Source organism: Elgaria multicarinata, chromosome 2 (genome assembly GCF_023053635.1).
Source record: "Elgaria multicarinata webbii isolate HBS135686 ecotype San Diego chromosome 2, rElgMul1.1.pri, whole genome shotgun sequence".
In the NCBI taxonomy this organism is placed as follows: Eukaryota; Metazoa; Chordata; class Lepidosauria; order Squamata; family Anguidae; genus Elgaria; species Elgaria multicarinata.
In genome coordinates this window covers 103469215-103496478 of record NC_086172.1, presented here as the reverse complement: position 1 = coordinate 103496478, position 27264 = coordinate 103469215, and the positions used below count along the sequence as shown (strand labels likewise).

Below are 27264 nucleotides of genomic sequence, written 5' to 3'. Positions count from 1 at the left end.
ACAGCAACTACAACAACAACAGGCCATAGGACAGTAAGTTTGCTACATTGTGCACGAGTCTAAAACACAGTCACCAGAGTTGCTAAGAGGGCCGTGAAGTAATTCCAGCCATCAGATGTGGGGAGCAGTATCAAAAAGGAAGCAGCTGCAATATCTTGCACTTCAAAAAGAACTTGCAGGCAATTTTCCTGTTGAACAGGTAAAATTGGCTGCCATGCTACTGTGGCCATAGCTAGACCTAAGGTTTATCCCTGGATCGTCCAGGGGTCAAACCTGTTCATCTAGGTGACACACAGGGGATCCAGTGCTCAGGCAGGGGTGAACGCTGGATGATCCCAGGATAAACCTTAGGTCTAGCTGTGGCCTCTGTCACTGATTCCAGAGAACTCTGGCTTACTGTTGCATTTAGGCCATTTGCTCCAGTAGGAGCAGATAAACTAACCAGAAATCAAAGTCTTCGGCCTTAGCTGGACCTAAGGTTTGTCCCAGGGTCGTCCCTGCTTGCTCCTGGGATCCCCTGTGTGTCATTTATATGAACAGGGATGACCCCGGGAGGATCCCAGGATAAACCTTAGGTGTAGCTAAGGTCCTTTGAACTTGGGCTCCTGGCTTGTTGCTACCTTTACAAGCTATGATCATAAACCAGGGTTTGTTCTTTGTTTATGAATCCTGGCTTATTTGGTTCTTTTTGATGCTCTCTTTCTGACTGAAAAGCTATTTAGGAATATTTGGAAGCCCTGTGGAAAAGGTTGCAATAATGCTCCAGGAGCTTCAGTCAGAAGGGGACATCTACAAAACAGGCGTGAGCACACAGAAGCATTTGAATGCATGCAAGGATTCTGGTAATTCTTTAAATTCAGAATCTTGGAAACCTAGTGTTCACTCTTTGATACTTGTTTTCAGAAATGCAGCCAGGATGTCCTTCTAGCAACTTGTGGCCCTCCAGATGTTCTCACCTATAATTCCCAGCAGCCTTCTTCAGCATATTGAATGGTGAAGGTTTTAGGCCAAAACATCCGCAGGGTAACAAGTTGCCCACCCATTCTAGCTAGATGGCCTCACATAAACAGCATAGTATTGAACATAAAGCTGTTTGTTCTATAAATACATAAGACCATGTGGAGTGGAGGGGATAGAGGCTCTTACAGTGAGATCCTATACATGTTTCCTCAGAAGTCAGTCCAACTGAGTTCAATAGGACTTACTCCCAGGTATGTTTGTATATGATTGCAGACAGAGTTTGCCCTCTACAAGGGATGTGAACCTTTTAACCAAAATTGACAAGCACAGGGTACAGGATTTAAATTGCTGGTCCATCTCTACCCAATGTTGTAGATAGAACTAGACTAGCTGCATCTCTCTGAGGTCTCAGGCAGGGATATTTCATAGGTACCCAAGATATTTTCAGTGGAAATTACAGGAAATAAACCTAGGATCTTGCATATATAAGCTCTGTATCATTGGCAAATTTAACTAGAGGTGAATCCATCAACATTGCCCAAACCTTAGACTGACTGCTTCCCTTATGAATCCAAGGCCTTAGCTAGACCTAAGGTTTATCCCGGGATCATCCCAAGGTCATCCCTGTTCATGTAAATGACACACAGGATATCCCAGGAGCAGGCAGGGACGACCCCGGGACGATCCCAGGATAAACCTTAGGTCTAGCTAAGGCCCCAGTGGGATCATTTAGAACTGGCTTTTTTCCTGGATACTAGCAATAGGATTGGCAAATGACAAGTTCATGGGGAAGATAAAGAGTTCCTTTGCTAGACATTTTCATTTGGCAAACATCAACTAATAAACATAAAGTGTTTCCATTTGAACAATAAGTGTACTCCCACCCAGCTGTTTCAAGATGTGTTACAATGCCTCCAAATAGAAAATGGGTCGTTAGCTAGAGGTGAGTTCAAAGAGATTAGATTTTCACAGTATGTCACAGTAGACAATGAATCATTATGTAGACTTTAGAATAATCTGCATAGTGTGAGAAATGCACAGCATTATGCATCATTACATTAAATAAAATTTTAAAACTTCCTCTTTCTCTGCAACTCATGTTATTTTTCCCTCTTCCAATGGAGCCAGAAAAATGAGAAGAGTCGAAGGTTTAAAATGGATTTCATATTTGACTGAAAGCTGTCATTAGAGTATCAGCAATAAGCATCCCACAATCACAGCGGTCAGTCTCTTTAACCGAAAGAAACACATGAATTTAAAAACCTCTCACCTCTTCTCAATTTTCCCACCATGGGTTGCTCTAAACATTTATTTACTGCAATTAATCACAGTTCGACACAAATTACAGCCTTATATTAGAAAATCTCATTTCGGTGGGGCTCAATTTCCCTTTTGCTTTCTACGATGCAACCCCTGCCATGAAGAGGTTTTGCCCTAGGTAATCCCAGTATCAATGGGAGGAATCATTAAATGTTCAACAGTTTTTGCTGAAGGCAGGAGGTCATGCTGCGGCCAACTGCCTCTGGTTAGGGAACATCTCTTCCCAATTTGTTATGACTTAATATTTCATAGCTAAGATCCTACCTTCATGCATGCAATATGCAAAATGCCATGGCTTCCAGATATAGCTAAAGAAAGCATGATCCAGTTCTCAGAGTTGAGGATAGAAAGGGACCAATCTTCAAACACAGCAGAAACCCAATCTTCAAAACCCAACACCATCTAATTCTCAGTTGCTCAGCATTCAAAATTTGGGGCTAGATTTTAAAAATATTACTCTCCATTTTTGCAGCAAAAGTGGGATTTTTCACATGCATCAGTGAATCAGCAGCTCTCATATTACAACAAAATATATCACAGGCTAAGATACTGAATAAACAAGATCTGACATCTTTTAAAAGCCTCCTCCTAGCCTATCAACTTGATTCACTTTAATCAAAGTACCTGGATTTAGATTACACCCACACTGATCCCAAAACACATTACTGGGATTTCAGCAGGAATTAATTCCAAAGGAAGGGTACGATCCATGTCCTATTGACATCAATGGCAAAACCTTTGACTTTAGTGAACCTGGATTATATCTATAGTGCTTCAGAGAAAGTACTAGTCCCAGTAATATGGAATAAACTGCATTTCATTATATATCTTCTTGCAGATTTTTTCCCCTCAAATGTTGCAAAAATTTTCATAGTTCTCTCCGCTTTGGAAATAGCAATAAACCTTTTTTCACTAAATCCAATTACCACTTATTTAATTGTAGAGTGCCTGCAAATTTCTAGTCTCTGTCTAAAGCGCACACATTTAGGATGAAACTGTTCATCATCATAATCTTAGCTACTGACATTCCAGAGAGCTCACAGAGCTTTTAGCCCTCTAGCTCCATCTTCAAATCCACACTGTGATACTGAGGCCTTTAGATGCCCTTGTCTTCTTCAATGAACAGCAAGTAGATACTTGCGGGGTGGGGGAGGAATGACTCTTAAATGTCTTTAAGAGATTTTCTTAAACTGAATTAAAATGATCTCTGCCAATTAGGATCCACCTTAGGCATATCATACATTCATATACTTGGCAACGTCAAAAGTATTTAAACAAAATGCTAATACTGAGATTTATAATTTTTAAAAATGTGCACTCAGAACTCAGAAACTGATTTCTTTAGGCGCACACACACACGGAGGGGGGGGGTGCTCATCTACACCAAGCAGGATATTCCACTATGAAAGTGGTATGAAAGCAGTATATAAAAGGCAGGAGCAACATTACTGCTTTATAGTGGTATTGAAGTGCATTGACAACTGTTGGGGCCCATTGACACATACCATATACTGCTTTCATAGTGTTATATCCTTATTGGTGCAGATGTGTCATGGGCCCCAACAGTTGTTCAGTGCATTTCAGTACCACTATAAAGCTGTAGTGTAGATCCTGCAGTGCACTTCAATACTGCCTTTTATATACCGCTTTCATAGGGCAATATCCTGCTTGGTGTAGATAAGCCCAGAGAGAGAGAGAGAGAGAGAGAGAGAGAGAGAGAGAGAGAGAGAGAGAGAGAGAGAGAGAGACTTGTAATCAGAGATGCTGATCATCTTTGATGCAGAAACAAGTATCACCTACCAGGTAATGCATGATCACAAATTTAAATGAAAGAGTTCGCTTCCTTCTGCTGACTAGACACTTTGCTGATGGCACATTTTCCTTTTAATGTATCCATGCCATTCATTTATAAAATGAGAGTAGGGTCTTTAATGGTAAAAACAGTACACAGGAGAAACAGCTTTTCTCTCTCCATCCTGCATCCCAGACTGGAGGAGCTGCACCACCCCTCTCCCACATTCTCCTTTTACTATTAAACTAAGACCTCCTGCGCCTCTTCCTTTACATGTGAAGGGAGGGGACAGGTGTATGATGGCCCCATCACATCTGGGTCAGCCCTTATTCACACTGGGGAAATGGATTATCCTGAACTACAAATCATCCAGATATGCTTCAGAACAGCAACTCAAATAACCTGTTATATATGGATTCCATTTCACTATTATTAACTGTGGCAAACTCCTGCAGTTGAGTTTCTTGATGCAGGTAATGTTTAGGCTGAGTTGTTGTTGTTGTTTCTAAATGCTTTAAATTAAAGAAGGGCTAATCCTACTTCAACCATCACAAATAGCAGGATATGAAACCAGAGGGAGGGGGGAAATAATGATAGCATTTTCATTTAAAATATCCACAGCAGAGAATATGGGGCAGTAGATATAAGTCATATTGTCTTGGAAACATAAGCATTTCATTTTTTGCTCACACTGGGTTAAATGAAGAGGAACTCCGTTGTAATCAGTAGATGCATGCACCATCTCTGTTACACCATGTATCTCAAATATGGGCAGTATCTAATTAGCAAATTACCAACAAAAGAGCTGGAAGAACAAGCACGCTAACATTAGCCTTCATTAACAGTGTCTTTCAAAGAGCACAATGTTTCTCTTCTTTGCAGGGAATAGAACGCATTGATCAGATGACGTCTCAGTTTGGTTTATATATGAAACCTGTTTGTTAGAAGGGAATGGCATCCTACTAAATCAGGTAGCAGTTGGACAGTTTTACACTAGTCAAACAGCATGCACAGTTACTACAGAAAGCCATGCTCTGTTTCTAACCTCATTTACTCACTCAAACAAATACAATCTTTACTGCTGTGACTAAAACAAATCTCTCTGTGCTTTTATAGTGGCTCTTGACGTTTATTATTAATGTATTTATTTTAAAACTTTACTATGCTGCACCAACCACAGCACAATCTTGTACACGTTTACTCAGAAGTAAATCCCACTGAATTTCCTGGGTTTAATTCCTAGGTAAGCGGGTACAGGATTGCAGTCTAAAACACAGAATTCAGCAAAATTCCCCACAATATCAATGAAGACATCTCTCCCACAATTTTGACTTCTTGGAATAGTACCATTTCAAATATACAAACCAGAACATTAGAAACCAAAGCTTCAACATTTCCACTCTAAATCTAAATACTGGAATGCAAAATACTTGGTAATCTTGGTCCCAGGAAATATAAATTGTTCAAGCATCTGCCCATGTAAATTTGAGTTACCATATTTCTTCGATTCTAAGACACACTTTTTTCCCCATATAAACATCTCTAAAAACGGGGTGCATCTTAGAATCGCGGGTGCGTTTATTATTTCTTAGAATCAAAGGTTTTTTTCTGTTGGTGGTACTGAAATTAGTGTGCGTCTTACAATCAATGGCATCTTAGAATTGAAGAAATACGGTAGTAACGAATTTATAAAATAAAACAGCCAAACAAACAAATACTGACAAGCCTACTCTCAATACTTTCTCACAGAATTTGTTGAGGTAGGAACGTTTGCATATAGCTGAACTAACCATATATGTATATATATGAGCAGAGAATGTTTAAACTGAGACTTACCAAGGGGCACCATATATTCGGAATCCTTTCACCGTTACCTCAGAGTCTTGCAAGTAAATACTGTTTGTCAGAAGTGATTGAACATTGTCAAAGTCCTCTGGTTTCAATTTGGACACAGAGGGAAAGCGGTAGTAATCCTGTTTAACAAGGTCTGCCATGAATTCTTTATCAAATGTCAGTTCATGATTCCCAGCAATCACTATTTTATATTCATATGGCAAGTTTCCTGAAACAACAACAACAAAAAGCATTTAATTAAGACACCTGTGTCCCCCATTTTCTTTTAAAAAAAAATCACATTTGAGGACACACTAGGTATATTTGTATTCTTGTGTGAGGCAAAAACTCTTACTGCCCTGTGTGCAAATATGCCAAAGAAAGATATAAACAGCAACATTTGTAAGACATCTGAAGAATTAAAGTTTAAACCAGATCCTCTGGGTGACAAATTACCTCTAAATATCCTTCAACTACTGTTCCAGTCATAATCAAGGGTTATATAGTGGCAAGAGAGTGAATTAACTTCCATTCCTTTGCATGTTTATCCACTGTGTCTATGGCAATGGGGAATGGTGCATTATTCTAGATTAGTTAACATAGCAAGAGAGTTATCTGCTGCACTGGCTATAATTTTATACCCACTGAGGATCTGATTATATGTCAATATATTGTCAATTATGTGTCAATTAATGGTCATGGGGAGCTAGGGGTTGCAACGGCTGACAGAAAGCTCTGGCGTGGGCTGGTCCATGAAGTCACGAAGAGTCGGAAGCAACTGAACGAATAAACAACAACAAAATGGTCATGGCAGCAATCCCTGGTTTGTTTATCCTAGGTATTGCCAGGGATGAACTGAATATGAGAGCTGTGCATGAACCATTTGCAATTTCAATTAACAACTAGGGAAACATTGCCTGTGGTTTGTTATTGGGTTAACCTTGGGTTGTTTAACACATAAACAACCCAAATTTTCTGATTTGGACTATGAGTTTTTAACTAAAATCGGAAATGGCTTGAAATGCTCTGCTCATCACCCGCAATTCCTGGGTTAAACAGCCAAGGAATTGATGCCATGACATATTAACTGGGTCTTGAAATCTGAAACTACTTCTTAACTATTGAGGCCCAGGTATACTAACTTGAGCAATATATGAGCATGGCTATACTTCCTTATAATCATAGCATTTCTCACCAGATTTTTGACGGATGTACGTCATTCCTTCTGTAATAATTCATGGGGCTGAGTTTAAATGCTATAAAGTTTGCTATAAAGTAGCCTAGGAGGAAGAATTGATCTAGCACTCTAGTTTCTCCCCACCCCCCCACCCCCAAAGCCCTTTTCTGTTAAGGAAACAGAAAAGAAGTATTTCTTGCTTATTAAAGTAAAGTAGTCAAATCAACTAACAGTCAAACAACTAACATAGTTCTCTTCAAAGCCAGCCCTACACACAAAAATGAGACTGAAAAGAAGGCTTTGTTCATTGATCCCCACCCCATTCATGACAAGTCTTTAGAACTAGTTACAAGAATAAAGTGCACACCATTACAGAACTTGTGGGTGCCATTCATAGCATCACCTCCTGGCAAGAATAGTACTTCATCAATAAAACTGCTGTATTCCTAAGAAATGAATATTCTTTCTAACTTCTGTTGACAAAAATATTTTAAAAATTAAATAAATAACAGTATAGCACATGTTCATTCTCTGATACAATTTATAAATTAAGCTGATACATTGCCTTGTTGGCACTGATTAGCTTTACAAGGCTCATTTAGTATTTACAAGATGTTGTATCCATCAGGTAAAATAATGTTTTAACGTCTCCAGCGTACAACATTGAAAACAGTTTTCTTTAAGGTCCAATGTAATCCTCATAAACGTCAAGTGATAATTATAGCAGTAGATCTGGAGAAAAGGTTGAACAAATAAAACATGGTACTGCATTTAATACTAACATATACATTTATAATGAACTTCTGAATATAAACATTTTAGTTTGATATATTTACAAGCCAATTGTACTGAAAACCGAATGACTTGTATAAACTAAAATTAAAACTAGGACTTGGCTACAGATTTATTCATTCTTAAAAGTAGACCCATTGCAATCAATAGGACGCAGCAAACTTAAGTCCAATTTATTTTTATGTGTCTATTCTTAGTATGACTACATATGTATTCAACCCAATATAATCCAGAGTTAAGTACCTCATTCCTAAACATATCTGAAAGATAACTCCCACCGATTTTAGTAGAGTTTATTTCCAAATTCAGATTTGGAAAACCTGAATTCATTTCCATTAAATTCAGAAACATAAAAGTATAACAGTGTGGAGATAACTAAATGGTGCCAATCATAGTTTCAAGTACTTCTCACTTACAGGCTTACAAGTGCCATTTCTTTTAAAAGTATGAAAACTAAAATGATTCATGGTTTAGCAGTGCAGCTAAAAATGCTTAGTGTGATGATGTGGGAAGGGAAGAACACCAGTAAACACCCATACTGACACAGTCCCTGCTGACAAACTAATAAAGCAGACTCACAATGGTATTTAACACTGCAGCTGGTGAGTCTTCCAGAAGTCTTCCTCTTTAGCTAGGCATAAGGACTCCCAGAAGCTATTCACTTATTGTGCCATCAAAGGTAAGCCTATATACAACCATTGCTGGGGAACATGGGCAGGAGGGTGCTGTTGCACCCAGTCCTGCTTGTAGGTTCCTCGTTGACAGCTGGTTGGCTATCGTGCGAACAGAGTGCTGGACTAGATGGACCCTTGGTCAGATCCAGCATGGCTTTTAACGTGTTGCAAATATGAAGTTCCACTGTCTGAACAACCTATGCCCTTTTAGTGAGGATCACTAACACTTAAGCTATTTCTCCTCCACCAGCACTGATGACCTAATAATATTAGGAAGAACAAGTTTCCTAATTTGGGTAGGTTCCAGTTAGAATGATATCGGAGCATAGTGGACATGTTTTGAGGGACTTTTCCTGATATTAAGACTGCATTCTCTATCAGTTATGAAGAAAAAATGGATTATGTTTTATTTTAACATGATGAATAAAAAGTTTAAGACAAGGTGTTTAGGTATTTCCTTCTCCAAATGATTTCTAAAAACTATGTACAGCTTCAGATTATTACAATTTCTGCGCACAGAGGACAAGCAAATCCTAGGTTGCAAACTGAGACTACAATTCTCAAATGCAAGAGCAAGACACATTTCTGCCTCTAGGGGGCACTGCCATTGAAGCAGAGACTGAAATTGATAGTGATAGCTATGGCTCAGAAAATGAGTCTAAATTTCATGCATATTCATTGAAACTTGGTCCTCCCTTTTTCTAAATTCTTTTTATGGGAATGGGTGCTTTGTGCTTGACACTGTGGAGGACTAGCGGAGACATAAATAATTTTCTTTGTTACTCATATTGATGGTTTCTTCTGTTTTTTGCCTGCTCCTCATAAACTGGCAAAACTAAAGAGGTTCCTTACAGTTAACTTGTTCCTTACAGTTCAGGAGCTTGTAGCTCCATTTGTTACAAAAGAAGTAAAAATTTAAAAAAGTTCAATTTGTAATAATTGCTTGAAGACACTGTACTTTTAATATTCCAAATGGGATAATTTTATGCCAAACCAACTTGTATATAATTACATTTTATGTTCCTAAAGTAACAAAATGACTTTCAATCTGTAAAATGTGCTAACATTGCAAAAAAAAAAAATCAATTTTTCTGAAAATTTCCATTTTCCCCTGAAAAAAACTGTGAAAACCCCCAACTTTTCCCCCATGGCTTCAAAATTTCCAGAAATTTTAGAATGTAAGCCTATGCGGCAGGGTCTTGCTATTTACTGTTTTACTCTGTACAGCACCATGTACATTGATGGTGCTATATAAATAAATAAATAAATAAATAAATAAATAAATAAATAATAATAATCTCTATTCATACATGCCATCTAATTTCCTATAGGTGAATATAATGTTGCCTGAGTTTCCACAGAGGAAGTTACTTCCTCCTTGAAAGTGTGGGTAAATGCATGATGGAGGATATTAAATGCAGGAAATACAGTCACCATGTGTGTGAATTGGTTTCCCACAACCCAGCAAGTGAGAAAACAGCAACAATAAGAAAAAGTGAAAAAGCAGAGAGAAATTCCAGCACAAAGAGATACTTTGGTGGACTCACAGATTCCCAAGAGACGAGGATTTCCCCCAATCATTTTGGAAACCCTCCCTTTCTGCTCATTGGGCTTTCTGCTGAGCTGCTCTGTATAGACATGTGCTAGGAATAGATTGTTTATACTCTCATTCGGTCCAAGTCCTATGGTTTGTTCGTACTTGTTTCTTTTCAACATCCTCAACACCTAACAGATTACCTTAAGAACACAGACAATGGGTCTAAGATGTAGCCAGAGCTGCACCTTTTAAACAATCTTACAAGCAAAATAACTATATTGCCTAAACTGTCCAAAGATAATTCTCACCTTTCACATATAATCCCCAGCTGGAAAAAAAGGAAACAACACAACAGGGAACTGACACTACTATCATTCAGATGCACACGCGCGCACACACACATAATGTCAAACACCAGGCATTCCACAAAACTAATGAGCAAATCTTTGTGATGAACAATCTCATCATCGCCACTGCTTTAACCGCTCACAAAAAAATACTTTTCAAAAGCCCTATCTGATTTGGACAGCGGCTGGAAGTACATTCAAGAAGCATATGGAAAATCAATCAAGGCGGGCAGAAGAGCAAACAGCTGAACTGTTTTGGTTTTATGCAAGAGAAACACAAGGCTACAGCACAGGGAAAAGCGAAGGCCGGGACCTATGGAGTCCTGCGATAAATCTAAGGCTCACACATAAAAGCTCTCCTTTGTTGAAAATGTTGTTAGACACAACAAAACACAAATGTTACGTAAGAGCAAGCTCTGCCTCTGACCTTTCACTCTGTAACCGTCAGGCTTCATTAATTTTCACAAGGCCTGACAGCTCTAGCGTTAATACTCACGCTTGCTGATCGAGCCACACAGCAGGTTCAGACTGCTACCTTCTCCTCTGAAACTCATGCATTAGGGTTCCTTCCATGCTGGCAATGGAAAACCAGGTCTAAGAAACATTAAACACAAAAAACTACGTTACAATAGTGCCAAGGTTGAGCCATAAACCCATGAAAGCGGGGAAACTTAATGGAGCCCCAGCTAATCCTGAAGTCCTGAGCGAATAAGAGCATATCTAGATCTCTATTAAGAGTCCACAACACCAGGAGAAGTTAATAGGTCTGTGTGGTCCCAAACCAACAGAAGGTAAGTCATTCCCAAACTACAGGTTTACATTAGTACACCTACCTGCCCTATGGCAGGTTCATTAGAAATCTGAGTAACTTAGTATCACCAACTGGAATAAGAGATTTGAAAACGGCCATGTGCACTGCACTATGGGACGAGTTTGAAATTCCAGTAGCAATTTGGCAACGGGATTACTTGCTTCTACAAATTTATGTCTCAACCATAACATTATTCTAATGTAACTGTTTGTGATTAATATCCATTTTTACCATGCTCAACAATAACAAAAGGAACATACTACATAAATAAGAGGTTATTTTGTTCCAAAAACCCTGACATGGTTTCTATTTTATATTATATTTTCTAATCATGCATGCCAGTTGATGAGATGGTTAATGGGATTCTCCATGAGTTTCTATCAATCAGTTTCCCTAGAATTTACCACCTATTTCTCAATATTTCTTTAGTCTTGTAATGATGTCCCAATTACTTTTTTATATCCCAATCCTATACATGTTTACTCACAGACAAGCCTTATTTGATTAATGGGTGTACACATAGCAGCATATATAGGTTGCAACTTTAGATAGCAAATGACTACTGGGAACAAGAATTGCAAGTCCAACAATTGAAAAGTATCTAAGTTATGTTGTCAGTTTTCAAATACTTTCGTTTAATTTTTTTAAAACAAGAAATGGAATAAAACTAATTATTTTTCTAATGATCAGTGGGTTGGATCCAACCTTCCTCCAACAGAGAAAGAAGACTCTGCCAGAGGAAAGGAACCTTTGGATTCTACCAAATGCTAATGAGATAGAAATTATTATAGCTCCTGATACTTGAAAGCAGTCATGACTGAAATATGTATATATTTAAACCATTTACCGCTGTAAGGTAATGACACCAGAGAAAAATACCCAGCTTTTACATTGGATTAGTGAGGGCAACGGGGATGGTGCTACTAAAGTACCCACTTTGAAAATGCTGCAAATATCAAAGATTATCTTTCTTAAATGAATATATATAATTCTAACACTACACTATGTTTTTGTTGTTCTTTGTGTATACAATTTTAACTGTAACTTTCATACATTTTAATTGCTATGACAAATATATCTTGACAATCAATTGAATTCTGAATCTACTGAAAGAATCAATTTAAATGAAATGGAACTATCTTGAAAAAGGCCAAAAGTTTGGAAGCAGATGACACAATAAATTACAATAGAAATACATTTAGGATAGGTCTTAGCCCAGTTTGGGCAATTATTCCCTATTTTCACAAAAATAATTTAGAACTAGTGTAAAGCCCAGTAGTCCTGCTCCTTTCCCACTTTTTTGCCCCTCACTACAGAGGGGCTCATGAATAATGCAAATGTGGACCACGCATAATGAATCCCCCCTCCAAAACTTGCATGCTGATGGCCCCACTTTCTCCCCCATGCCCCCCCCCCCCGCATTGGCCAATTCCATCCCCTTCCTCCTCTCAGCTGGCAGCAATAGTTTAACCATGCAGCTGGGTCCAGGGGCTGCCTGCATGCCACACTGATTGATGGAGCAGGGCTGCCCATCATCCTGCTGAAGGAGGGGCTGCCCTGCCTGTTTGACATGGAGGAAATGAATTTCAGGCTTTGGATGTTTTCAGACTTTCACATTTTTGTGCATGTCTACACAGCTCAAGCTTCAGTTTAAAACAAAATTATGAAAATCAGTCTGGTAGATCTCTAGTACCATATTCTTATATAAACTAGTGTAAAGCCCATGATGCCATGGGCTAAGCTCAAGCTTTGAACTTTTTTGAACTTTCAAAATTTCTGTATATCTACACTGCTCAAGCTTCAGTTTAAAACAAAAATGAGCAAAATCAGGTCTGGCAGATCTCACGTAATTAGCCTTACACCTTATCGTATTCTTATCTATGATTAGCTGCACAGAAAAGTTGTGAAGCTACTGGAAGCCTGCACTGCTAGTTTCTTTTGTATCAGTAGCTTCAAGATCATCATCATCAAGAACAACAATTCTTGTGAGACCATAAAAAATAATAGATTTATTATGGCATAAGGTTTTGTGGACAAAAGTCCACATCATCAGATGCATGAAGTGTTGTCTTCAACTGTCTGTCTGTCTGTCTGTCTGTCTATCTATCTATCTATCTATCTATATTACACACACATGGGTGGGGGGGGGGAGGAAATGTACACAGTGGGGTGGTCTAAAAGGCAGTGAAGTATAAGAGATGCAGCCTATAACATTTTTGAATATAAGCACAGTGCTCATTCACATCAGCAAAAGCTTTCCTAATTTAGCTATGCTAACTACAGTGGGACAGAACTACTGTGGTTCCTTTTAAGTCCTAAATGTATACCATGAGACTGTTGATAAATTTTAGTTCAGCTATTTTAAATGGTATTTGAAATACTTTGGCTGAAGCATAGTGACTTTCAGGTCAGTAGCAATACATCCTATGAGACTCAAATCTTCTCTCACTGGTTTCTCGATGCTACCAGTACCGATGTTAGATGTGTGTCAGTTTATTCTTTTGTGTGGACTCTGCTCTGTTTGTCCTATGAAGGCAACAGAAGGACATTGCTGGCAGTGGCAGGTGAGGGCTTATGTATTATATTGGAGGATGAGTCCCTGATGATTTGATTGATATCATTAGGTCCTGTAATGGTGCTGGTTGAGGGCCAGACAATACATGAAGTTAAACCTGCTGCTATTTGGATGAGAAGGAAAGCTCCCATAGCACCAATGGGTGTGTCCCTGTCATTGTAACAATTCTTGTCAGAATGGCAGTGGGGAAGGGCTAAATATTAAGGTTTTTATCCCAACTGCATTAGTCCCTACGCTGATTGAGGCTCCCAGCAGTTGCTCTTTTCAATTTTTAAGATACATATGATGTCAGACCACATATTTAATGTCTCATATAACTAGCCCTGAGTGGGACAAAGCTGGCATCCAGGTTTATTGATAAAGGCCCCTCACTCCACAATCTTAAGAGAACATTAAAACAGAAGAACAAAAGTGAGATCTTCTATGTGTACCCAAAGCTCCCTTGCCCACAAATGATGTGTGTATCCAGCCATCTTCCACTGAAGTGAATGGAGAATACACAAGAGCTCCAGGTATACACCACAGCACATATGCAGCTCAGGATTGAGATGCAAAATTCTGTTTTTATACAGACTACCCATTTTTCCTTTGGTCACTCACAGAATGTTGGACTAGATGGACCCATGGTCTGATCCAGCATGGCTCTTCTTATCTTTAATATATAATGACGAGCTTTTCAGAAGTATAAAATACTCAGGCCCCCAAACTGTATTCCAAGCTTCTTAGTATGATTTTAAATTGTTTTACTACTGAACCATATATACTGAGAACTACCATGGAAATAATCTTACCAATGGGCCTAAACAGAAATGGTGTCTTGAATTTCATTAAAGCAAAATTGAAAAAGAACATTTTTGGTTAATATTACATTAGCCTAAAATACAGAAATGAATCCTCGTACTTTCTAAATCTAATAAGAAAACGCGATCTCAATTTCAAAACTTTCAAAGCCTTTTCTAGAAATGCATCACAGATCAATTTACATGGTACTTTTGCTGCTAAGAAAAACCAAATCATAGGTTTCAATTGGCTTAACTTATATTGGAAAGTGAGAGAGTAAATGATTGGAAATGCAATTACTACAAACAAATTCCATTTTCTCCACTCAGGAGGGAATTTTGGAGTACATTTTATTGCCATCAAATAATATTTCTAAAGGCATCAATACACAAAACTATTTCTTTGTAGGATCTTCATTCACTATATAACCTAATCTCCAGATTTTGAACAAATTCTGCAGAAGTGGATATTATCTTGCAGAAAGACATAAGAGTCAATTTTAATCATTTGCATTTCGAAACTTCAGAATACCTGATCCCAAACAAAGAACCTAATGCAAACAGCCCTGAAAATACTTCTAACATTATCTGCTTTTGTTTCTGCAATTTACAATAGTAATTAATAGGTTTCTTTTTCTTAGTAAAAAGGGAAATAGAGGGTGTATAGAAAGAGGGGAAAAGGTCACCTTATGAAACAATTGTTCTATCTGTAATTAAGCTAATTATCAACTTCATATTGGTGGTGAAGGATAATCCTGGGATTTTCATTTCTAAATACTTTTGCTTTTCAGAGACTAGTGGATACTGCTAATAAGAATTTCAAAACAACATTGCTTAGAAAGAAAAACATGAAAGAAATCTGACTCCTCACATCTTGCTGCGGCAAAATTTGCTTTGAAAACAGCGAAAATGTAGGGCAGGATCAAGCCAACGTTAAGCACTTTCTGGTCCTATTGCTGTTAGTGGGAGAGCACCAAGAATGTTCTTAACTCTCCCACTGAAATCAATGGGACTTCCAAGTGATTAACTTGGACTAGATCAAAGTCAGAGAAAGCTCAAACACCATCCTCTCTGTTTTGTGAAAGAAAGTCTGGACCAACACTTCTGAGGATTTATTAAGCTATTTCAGGAAACTAGGGCCTTAGCTAGATCTAAGATTTATCCCAGGATCATCCCGGGATCATCCCTGACTGCTCCCGGGATCCCCTGTGTGTCATTTACATGAACAGGGATAACCCCGGGACGATCCCGGGATAAACCTTAGGTCTAGCTAACACCTAGATGTTCAAGGCTTCCAATCTTTGAAAAATGTTTAAAATGAACTAGATCAACTAGATTGATAGCTGTTACCCAAGAGGACCTTTTCTTCTGCTGCTCCCAGACTGTAGAATGGCCTGCTGGGAGAGATTTGCCAACTCAACAGTCTTTCTGAATATAAAAATGCTATAAAGACTGATCTCTTTGGGCAAACCTACCCAGTCAAATTTTAAGAAGTCTGGCTGTTATTTTAACAATGCCTTTGACTGTGTGGATCATAACAAACTGTGGCAAGTTCTTGGTGGTATGGGGATACCAAGCCATCTTGTCTGCCTCCTGAGGAATCTGTATAATGACCAAGTAGCAACGGTAAGAACAGACCATGGAACAACGGACTGGTTTAAGATTGGGAAAGGAGTACGGCAGGGTTGCATACTCTCACCTTACCTGTTCAACTTGTACGCAGAACACATCATGTGACGTACTGGGCTTGATGAATCCAAGGCTGGAGTTAAAATCGCAGGAAGAAACATTAACAATCTCAGATATGCAGATGACACCACTTTGATGGCTGAAAGCGAGGAGGAGCTGAGGAGCCTTATGACGAAGGTGAAAGAAGAAAGTGCAAAAGCTGGGTTGCAGTTAAACCTCAAAAAAACCAAGATTTTGGCAACCAGCTTGATTATTATTATTATTATTATTATTATTTATTTATATAGCACCATCGATGTACATGGTGCTGTACAGATAACACAGTAAATAGCAAGACCCTGCCGCATAGGCTTACAATCTAATAAAGTTGTAGTAAACAATAAGAAGGGAAGGAGAATGCAAACAGGCACAGGGAAGTGTAAACAGGCACCGGGAAGGGTGAAGCTAACAGTATAGAGTCAGAACAAACTCAAAGTTTAAAAGCTATAGGGAAAAGAAAAGTTTTTAGCTGTGTTTTAAAAGCTGTGATTGAGTTGGTAGTTCTCAGGTGTTCTGGAAGAGCATTCCAGGCATGAGGGGCAGCAGAGGAAAATGGACGAAGCCGAGCAAGGGAAGTAGAGACCCTTGGGCAGGCAAGAAGCATGGCATCAGAGGAGCGAAGAGCACGAGCGGGGCAATAGTGTGAGATGAGAGAGGAGAGATAGGCAGGAGCTAGACCGTGAAAAGCTTTGAAGGTCAACAGGAGAAGTTTATATTGGATTCTGGAATGAATTGGGAGCCAATGAAGAGATTTCAGAAGCGGAGTGACATGGTCAGAGCGGCGGGCCAGAAAGATGATCTTAGCAGCAGAGTGGTGGACAGAGACCAGCGGACTGATGTGAGATGAGGGGAGGCCAGAGAGGAGGAGGTTGCAGTAGTCCAACCGAGAGATAACCAGTGCGTGAACGAGAGTCTTGGCAGAAGAGACAGACAAAAATGGTCGAATCCTGGCAATATTATACAGGAAGAAACGACAAGATTTAGCTACTGCCTCGATATGAGGAATAAAGGAGAGCGAGGAATCAAATATAAAGCCAAGGCTACGAGTTTCCTTGACCGGAGTAAGCGTGACATCGTTGACAGTAAGAGAGAATGAGAGATGAGGAGAAGGTTTAGGAGGAAAAACAAGCAGTTCAGTTTTTGCCATATTGAGTTTCAAACGGCGATGAAGCAGCCAGGCTGAGATATCTGAAAGACATGCTGAGATACGATCGTGGACATCAGGAGAAAGTTCCGGAGATGAGAGGTATAGTTGTGTGTCATCGGCATACAGGTGATATTGGAGGCCATGAGATTGAATAAGTTTACCCAAGGGCAGCATGTATAGAGAAAACAGCAGCGGGCCAAGCACCGAGCCTTGCGGAACCCCTACTGAAAGGAGAAAGGAGGAGGACGAGCTGCCGTTAGCCGACACGCTGAAAGAGCGACCCTCTAGATAGGAGGCGAACCAGTTATAGACAGAGCCACAGAGTCCAAGGTCATGGAGGGAATCTGACAACTGGCAAATAGAGGGAGAAAATGTAGAGGCAGTGACAGACTTTGTATTTCTGGGCGCAAAGATTACTGCAGACGCTGACTGCAGCCAGGAAATCAGAAGACGTTTACTTCTTGGGAGGAGAGCAATGACAAATCTTGATAAAAGAGTTAAGAGCAGAGACACCACACTGACAACAAAGGTCTGCATAGTTAAAGCAATGGTATTCCCCGTAGTAACCTATGGCTGCGAGAGCTGGACCATAAGGAAAGCTGAGCGAAGGAAGATAGATAGATGCTTTTGAACTGTGGTGTTGGAGGAAAATTCTGAGAGTGCCGTGGACTGCAAGAAGATCAAACCAGTCCATACTCCAGGAAGTAAAGCCAGACTGCTCACTTGAGGGAATGGTATTAAAGGCAAAACTGAAGTACTTTGGTCACATAATGAGAAGACAGGATACCCTGGAGAAGATGCTGATGCTAGGGAAAGTGGAAAGCAAAAGAAAGAGGGGCCTACGAAGGGCAAGATGGGTGGATGATATTCTGGAGGTGACGGACTCGACCTTGGGGGAGCTAGGGGTGGCGACGGCCGACAGAAAGCTCTGGCATGGGCTGGTCTATGAAGTCACGAAGAGTCAGAAGCGACTGAACAAATAAACAACAACAAATTAGTTTTATATGTTTAAATAAGTTTTATGTATTTTATAACATTTTTGTATTTTATGTTGTTCCCCGCCGCGATCCAGAGGGAGAGGCGTGTAATAAAGAAATATATTATATTATATTATTATTATTCCTTAAGATGTGGAGTAGCGACTGAACGAATAAACAACAAGAAGATGTGGAGATGACCATCAACTTTGATGACTTTAAAATTCATAAAGGATAATGCTATCCTCAATGGAGGATAATTCTCTCAATGGCTACTAGTCAGGATGGCTACATGCTACCTCTAGAATTAGAGGCAGCATGATTCTGAATACCAGCTGTTGGTAACAACAATGGAAGGGGCCTATTGCTCACATGTTGTACTTGTGGCTTCCCAGAGGGATCTGGTTGACAACTATGGGAAATAAGATGCTGGCCTAGATAGGTATTTGATTTGATCCAGAACAGCACTTCTTAAATTTTTACATTACTTAAGTTCTGTTTCTTTATTCTTATATGTAGTTTCTTAGGGACAAAACAAGTATTACTTTAACTCTGTGTCCAGTAACCACACCTTTTGTTCATTTTTACTCTACTGTAGGCACAGAGGCCCTAATATGAATCTTAAAAGCCCCTCCCCGTCCTACCCCTATGCTAGGGTCTTGATCCAAATCATGGCCCCTGCACTATTCTAGTGTGAAAATAAACAAAAGATGTAAATGCTAGACACAGATTTAAAGTAATGTCTGTTCTGACCCTTACAAAAGTCTTAAAGCTGGAATAACTACATTACTACCAGCTAATCAATATATTATCACTTCTCCTGTTTCTAAGATGCAGGTAACTGAGGAAGGTGGGAGTATGTGTTACCACTTGGGAAGGTGAGGATAGCAGGAAGGAGCAGAGCTTCCTCTTCTATGCACTCAAAAGAGGACGTTCAGGGTTAAAAGGCAAGTGTCTAGTACCAAGTCTGTCCCTCCAAACTCCCTGAGTTCAACTGTGACCTAGGGCTTAGATGAACACTCATGATAGCCTAGTGAGCAACAAAGAGGTTCACTCTGAAGTTGCACCAAAGAGTACAGTAGAAGTTATTTTTTCCAACAACCTACAAGGGGAATATGGCATGATTTCCTATTGTAAAATGCAGTATTCTGTCAACAGCCATTGTCTAAAATTTATTTCTTTTGCTGATTCAAAATACACACACACACACACAGAGGGGGGGAGAAGATAGAGATGGCTCTACCAGGACTTTCCCCTAAGTAATTTTAATAATATTTTTAATTTATTATGAAATAATCTAAACATGATCACCGAGATAAACAAGCAGCCAAAACTTTCACCAATATTTCATCTCCATGACAGGACCTGATAATGTTCTGCATACTGGGCTACCTTTGCAGGTGCAATTGCTATATCATGTCACATGACACAGAAAATCCTTGTATGAAGACCCTCTGTACATAATTTGCAAAATAAATACTTTGCAACTGTAAGGCAAGAGCAAGTAGCCTTTTTAATAAGTGGTGAACTGTGCATTTCTTAATTTCCTTCCCATTTATTCCTTATATAGTTTTTAAAATTATTTTTAAGCCTCAGGTTTTAGTGTTATGTTAAAACAAACACACGCTACGTATAAGGTGTTATTTGCAACTCTCAAGCACCATGACATAGAGAGATAAGAACACTTCAACAAAACTGGTAATTAACAGGGAACGTTAACATAATTGTCACTTCAATCACTTAAGAAGCTGTAACGATTTGCATCTTATTTATATTCTCCACCAGAAAGGTTTTCCCACCTTCACCTCAAAGCTGCCATCACTGTTTTTACAGCTGGTCTTACGGAAGCACTTGTTTATTAATGGCTCTATGCTTCTAATATAGCTGTTATGGTGTGTCTTCTCTAGTCAGTCAGTTAGATAGTTTCTGGAAATCATTTAAACATATCTAGGTAGAGAAGCCATTTGTCAAAGTAAGGGCTCCCAAAACTATGCATTCCTGTTATGAAAAAACAAAGAAGAAGAAGAAGGAGGAGGAGGAGGAGGAGGAAACAATATTTTACTGCCAAGATAGATTGCCTATACTAGTGCACGCACCAAGAATTACTTAGCATTAATTTATACATGGCATAAGAAATTCCTTTATTCAGTAGCCAAAATGAAATTTCAGCAAACGTATTCTAATTGCAGCAGTACCAGACAGTCCACTGGGGAAGTCTTGAGACAGAAGAATATTTAGCATGTCTCCCAAGAGAAAGAGCAATAGATCTTTCATATACAAAATCTGATTGTTCTATAAAAAACAAAACAAAACAAATATTCTGAAACACCATTAACTCAGCAGTAAAACTTGGCCAATACAATATGGTTTAGTGTGGTGACCATCTACACTAGAACATTTTTTTTTTTTTTGCTTTTTCAGACAAGTGCAACAATGAAGAAATTTCACTTTCTAGTTGTAGCCAATGTGTCCTCAGTGCCCTCAAGCAATGGGTTACATACATTTTTTAGATAAAAGGCAGTATCTTGTGAAAACATTTTTACCCAAGGTTATTTAAGATAACACCTTCTGAATGCATTCAGAACCTATTTGAGTAACTCACTTAGATTCTTAGCTGTAAAATGCAAAGGCTTCTCAGGCCAAACCAGACTCAACATTAAATATTTCTTTATATTGAAGGGTTGGGGGGGGGGGGTGTTCTTTTTTAAAAATGCAATTAGCATCAATCCACCCAGCTTGATGCTATTTGAATATTTAACCTAACCATTAAATAGAATGGGCAGTATCCAAAAGTGCCATGCCAATACGACCATAGAAGTAGTTGCGCATTACGCTTGCACAACTGATTGTGCATCACACTGTGAAACTGTAATGCACAACGGTAAGATTCAGTGCTCTGCTAGTGTTATTTGAGTCTGCAGAATGACACCATTGGATACTGCCCAGTGTCAGGCCTAGTCTTCTCTTTCACTTGCACCTTGCTATACTTTTCTTACCTAATTCTGTCTCAGTTATTCACCTTCCTCCAGCACACTTCAATTTCCGTCTTTCCTTTCCCTCCACCTGTAACACTAGTGACATGGGCTTTCCAAACATTTTTCCTGTACGAATTAGGTTCATTTGCTTGGGAAAATATTCAGTTTGCATTGGAAAATGTTCTGATACATGGGGGGTGGGCAACTTATGAACCCCCCCTCCCCAAAGTTTTAGCCTACAATTCTCATCAACTATCACAATTGGCTATGCTGGCTAGGGCTGGTAGGAAGCATAGCCAAAACAGCACAAGGGCCACAAGTTGCCCATCTCTGCCCTGGAGAGATCTAATTTAGCATGTTTATTTCACTTGTATTTGGTAAATAAAGCTTTAATTATTATTATTATTATTATTTATTTATATAGCACCATCAATGTACATGGTGCTGTACAGATAACACAGTAAATAACAAGACCCTGCCGCATAGGCTTACAATTTAAGAAAACCAAGTTAATTTTTGTTCCAATACACCACAAGTATTTGACATGAAATATCTGGGGAGGAAAATTTAAAGAACACTTAAGCTATGTCTAGACCTCCCAGCGTTCCAGGAAGGAGTGGGGAGGATCTCGCGATTTTATGATTGCAAGATCCTCCCCCTCAGTCCACATGCGGCCATTTTTTAAAAAAGAAGAGCTGGAGCACACAAGTGCTTCCACGAAAATAATAACATAAAAACAAACTAACAAAACCCTCCAGTTACCCCCCCCCTTCAGGAGCTCTGTGCCCAGCTCCTCGCGTTTACTCGTGAGGAGTCAGGACAAACTGGGACAGCCGCCCACACATCCCGCGGTCTCGGGATGATCCCAGGTCCGCGGGGAAAACCGGGGAAAACATGTAGGGCAATATCCCAGGGAAATGCAGGGATCTTTCCTCCCTGCTCCCGAGATCCCCTGTGTGTCATGTGGATGCACAGGGATGATCCCCAGGATATCGCCCCATGTAGACATGCCCGTAGTGTGATTCAAGTGTCAATCTTTGTAGTCCCATTCCATTTCCAACAGCAAGCTGACATCATCATGGCAGCTAATAAAGAGTCAGTATGGTACAGTGGTTAGAGTGATGAACTGGGAGTTCTAGTCCCCACTCAGCCATGGAATTTCACTGGATGACTTTGGCCCAATCACAAACTCTCAGCCCAATCTACCTCACAGGGTTATTGTTATGAGGTTAAAATGGAGAAGAGAAGAATTTTGTACACCGCTTTGGGTTCCTTGGAGGAAAAAAGATGCTCTATAAATGCAATAAATAAATAAAAATACATTTAAGAAAAAACACCCTAAGGTACTGAAAATGGTTGACACACAATTTCATTTTGGCAACCGAAGAAATGTGCATGATATGCTGACAACCACTCATCTATTCCAACTAACTTTTACTGCAGTTGTTGAGGCACTTTCAGTTTTGTTGTCACTACCTATTAGTCCCATTTCACACTGAGACGTATTTATATTCCAATGACATTTATCATTGTTGGAAAGTTACATTCAAACCAGGAACCTGGTTTTAAAATTTTCTGGTAAGTTTTGAAAGAAGCCGTTTCAAACTATGAGTTGTTAAGTTGGCTTGTTTAATCACATTTTGTTTTAAACCAGGATCCCTTGTTCAAATGTAATCCTGCTAAACCAGGATTTGTTAACAATAAAACGAAACTCTGTATGGCCTTAGCTAGACCTAAGGTTTATCCCGGGATCATCCCGGGGTCATCCCTGTTCATGTAAATGACACACAGGATATACCGGGAGCAGTCAGGGACGACCCTGGGACGATCCCGGGATAAACCTTAGGTCTAGCTAAGGCCTCTGTCCGTCTGGCAAGAGCACAGGAGGAGGAAGAAAGTGGAGTAAAATGCAAGCCCAACACTACACCCAAATTATCCATTCTCATTCATGTAGCTCTAAACTATGATTTAGTGCTATGTGGAAATCAACTCAGAATCACACCTCTTGACAAGGTTTAATTGAATTTGTTACAGATTGTACTCTATATTTAATTGCAATTTGATCCCATGTTTTTGAACTACACTCATACCTTACCCACTTCACCCATACCTTTCTTCAGAGGATAACATTCCCTACCTTGGGAAGTGGCTGTAGTCCACAAAAGTTTATGCCACAATAAATGTGTTCGTCTTTAAGGAATTGATTCCTGCGGGTACATTCTACGACCAATAATTACAGACAAATTCACCACAGAAGCATTATTTTGGACTACGATACAGAAACATTTGCTGATAAGAAAATGCAGGTTTTTACAATGTCGCCACCAGATTCCATCAACACCATGCTTTCCTTGGCAAGATATGCGCAGAATAAATTATTTCCACAATCTGCAACAATTTTCTAAAACGCTCCCCTAGTCAACACAAGATGTACCTGTACCACTTTCTTTACAGAGGATGAACCTGCATCACCTTTGTGAAGAAGTCAGGCATACACAACGTAATAAAGGAAATAAAAAATGTCAGGACTTAGATGCGGTTTAGTAGCCCAGTGGAACCAGAGGATTAATTAGCAAGTCAAACAGAACACTAATAGCCAGTAGGAAGCATGGCTCAGAAAGCTGCCCATTTTTCTTGTAATAAAGAAAATAAAGACAGTAATTCTAGGAACCTTGATTAACCCCCTAGTATGGGTAATTACAATAAGGTGAGGGTTTGCTACCCTTGCATTAACATAAGTTGCTGCATGCTGGTTTTCGGTGACACAACAATTCCTCTGATACTGTGAATAAATGCTAACATGAGAGTTTTGAGGCTCAAGCCCTGTTAGTAGCAAATGGTTTTAGCAGACCTTCACTCAGTGGTTGCTTGACCAGAAAAAATTCATTTTCTACCACACAAGACAAGCCCAGGATACATTCAGTTGAGCAAGCATTTTCTTAACTCATTCTATCATAATGCTCACATTCACCACCAATTATGGCTAAGCCAAAGCAAGAGAATGAGAGCAATGACAGAGCCCTAAATACTGTCTGTCACCTAGCCTGGGCCTTATAGCTGTATACAACATAAAATAAAAAGGCTCTGTAATAGATGGGGCACTGCCGACCAATTTTAAATTGAATTACACAGCCTGCTAATCTTTATGATGAGATAAAAATTTCTCTGAACACCACACATTATGCTAAAATCTGCAGTGCTTTCTCCACCAACCCAAATACTTGTTTCAAGGCTGTACCTCCACAGCACTGAAAAAATGTCCTAACAAATGCAAACAATTCTGCATTTTGTTTTTATTGTATATGTGCATGCATCCATTTGCTGCATTTCTCTCCCTTGATGCAGTGGAAAAGAAACACAGAAACTGTATATGAATAAGTCAACAATACATGGGAAAACAATGAATGGAAATGTATCCTTTTATAGTGACATTTACTTATCATTAAAGCACACAAATCTAATAGAAATGTGTAGGGAATTCGAAGTAATCCGTGTGAGTCTTTCACATGGTTATTCTTCACAGTTAATCTAAGTTAACTGATACTTTCTTTTTAATTTTTCCATTATATAATATATGTTTAGCCCTTTGATTTCTTGAAAGCAGACTATGCTACTTTTAAACAATCAATTCCAGCAAATAATTCTAAGAAATTCATATAATGAGGAAGGTTATGCTTACAAACTGGTAAGATTTCCCAATGGAGCCTTTTTCTTTCATTTTGCTGGTAGTCAACATTAACTTTTCACTAGTTACTTTATAATTCTAGAAAACTTGAATAGGACAGAATCTAAGATAGTTACTTCTGAACAAATGCAAATATAGACCTTAAAAAAATATTCAAAATCCTAGCATGTCTACTCAGAAGTAAGTCCCACTGAATTCTATGGAGCTTCCAGGTAGGTGTGTAGGATTGCAGCCTAATGGGCCTTAATTCAACCAACATTTGCTCTAGTCCAGTTAGTGGAATTACAGAGAATCTATTGCCAAATAGAACCAAAGAGCAACTCCTAAGCATTCAAAATTAAGTTGCATTTAGTTATATACCTGCTTATATCTTTGACTGAGCACTGATAACCAACAAAACATCAACACTATAAAACACTTTAAAATATGTTTTAAAAATATGCAAAATTAATTTAGTGGCCTGGTTCAGACAACACGCAAAACCCTGCTGCTTAACCACAAAATAGTTAAGGGAATGCATTTTGTGGTTAAGCAGCATGGTCTAGCGTGTTGTCTGAACCAGGCCTACATCTAAATGCAATCTTTTAATACATGTCTAAATGGTTATAGACTTTTGGAAATGCACATGCTTGAATTTTAGCAGACTGCAAAAGGGAAGTAATTTCAGAACTGAGAAGCCGCAGCTAAGAATGCTGTTCTCCAAATCCTAGCTGTTATTTGTGCCAAGTCAGCACTTTCAAAACATCTACTGGAGATTCCTCTTATTATATAAGGATTAAGGCCTTCAAAGTGAGACATCCTCTATCTAATGAATGAAAGTAGTGTCCTAAAAAGAGAAATCATTTCCAAAGATGTAGTAAAACTATCGAAGGCCCCCAAGGACATTTAAACCTAATCAGCACTTCCGTTCAATCACAGCTATTGAAGACATGCAAAATTTGTAACAAGAGCCAAGAGTTGAATGTGGCAAAACAGCTCTTTACACGAAATCTTTATTCTGGATGTAACAAATGAAGCAATACAGGGTAAAATAAGTGCCAGATGGTAAGCACCAGAATGAGAAAATAAATCAAAACTACTAAAAAAAAAACCAACTTGTTTCCTATTGTCATATTTTCAAACTGCCATTTGCTTTAATTTAGCTTAGAATACTAAATGAATTCATCATTATTACCCTATTGTTTATAAATATGGACTTTTTTAAAAAAACAAAACCCTAAATACAATGGCTAGATACTGGTAATTGTGAGGGCTGTTCCATATTTTATTTATTTTCATTCAGTATAAATTAGGCAACACCACAGGACTTCATGTTTGTGTATTTCATCACTCTACAGAACAAAAATAAGCAGCTCTGTCATGTCCTATATTCTTAAAATGCTGTGCCTTCAATACTAAGCAAAGCGTACAGCCTGGACCAGCAGCTATGGACAAGACAAAATACTGGGTCTCCAATCTGAAAATAAGTGCAGGATAAAAAATATTGAAACAAATAGCTAAGATAAAATCTTCAATAAAACAACTGAGTTAAATTAAATAAATACATTTTAAAGACATAATATTGATTCATAATATTTATAATATTATCAGTTCAGGTTTTCTTAATTTACTCAAGTAATATATCCCATTAACTATATTTTCTGGGGAAAGCAGAGCCTGTTTTTAAACCCACATGATTCCATAAATAGAAGCAGAACTCTTGAGGTAAACCCTAGCTGGATCAGGAACTACTCAAACAAAAGGGCACTATAGATTGCCAGTGCCATCATCTTTGATCACTTGTTGGGTGGATGTGAGGGAGACAGGACTGAATCCTCTTCCCTGCTGAACAAGTCATCTGTGCTGTCAACACCCATCAATTAATTCAGTTTATTTATTTATTTATTTATTGCATTTATATACCGCTCCCATAGCCAGGGCTCTCGGGGCGGTTTACAGAAATTCTAAAATTGAGGTAAAAACAAGTATACAAAATTTAAAACTCTAAAACATAGAACATACACACATAAAGCATTAAAAACCGATTAAAAATTAACATGTGGGTAATTAGGATGTGCCGCCATATGCCTGGGTAAAGAGGAAAGTCTTAACCTGGCGCCGGAAAGATAGCAGCATTGGTGCCAGGCGAGCCTCGTCAGGGAGATCATTCCAGTCT

The 27264-nt window shown here is 38.9% G+C and overlaps 1 protein-coding gene across 4 annotated transcripts in view; it reads right to left on the bottom strand.

Moving 5' to 3' along the window:
- MPPED2 (metallophosphoesterase domain containing 2) overlaps positions 1–27264 on the bottom strand; it is a 147816-nt gene that overhangs the window by 54674 nt on the left and 65878 nt on the right. For 3 of the 4 annotated variants that reach the window (XM_063118782.1, XM_063118785.1, XM_063118784.1), the window contains exon 4: positions 5909–6134. In XM_063118782.1, the coding sequence (XP_062974852.1) occupies positions 5909–6134 (226 nt within the window). Of the gene's footprint in view, positions 1–5908; positions 6135–10928; positions 11027–27264 lie in introns of all 4 variants that reach the window. The other variant, XM_063118786.1, reaches the window with a different exon arrangement.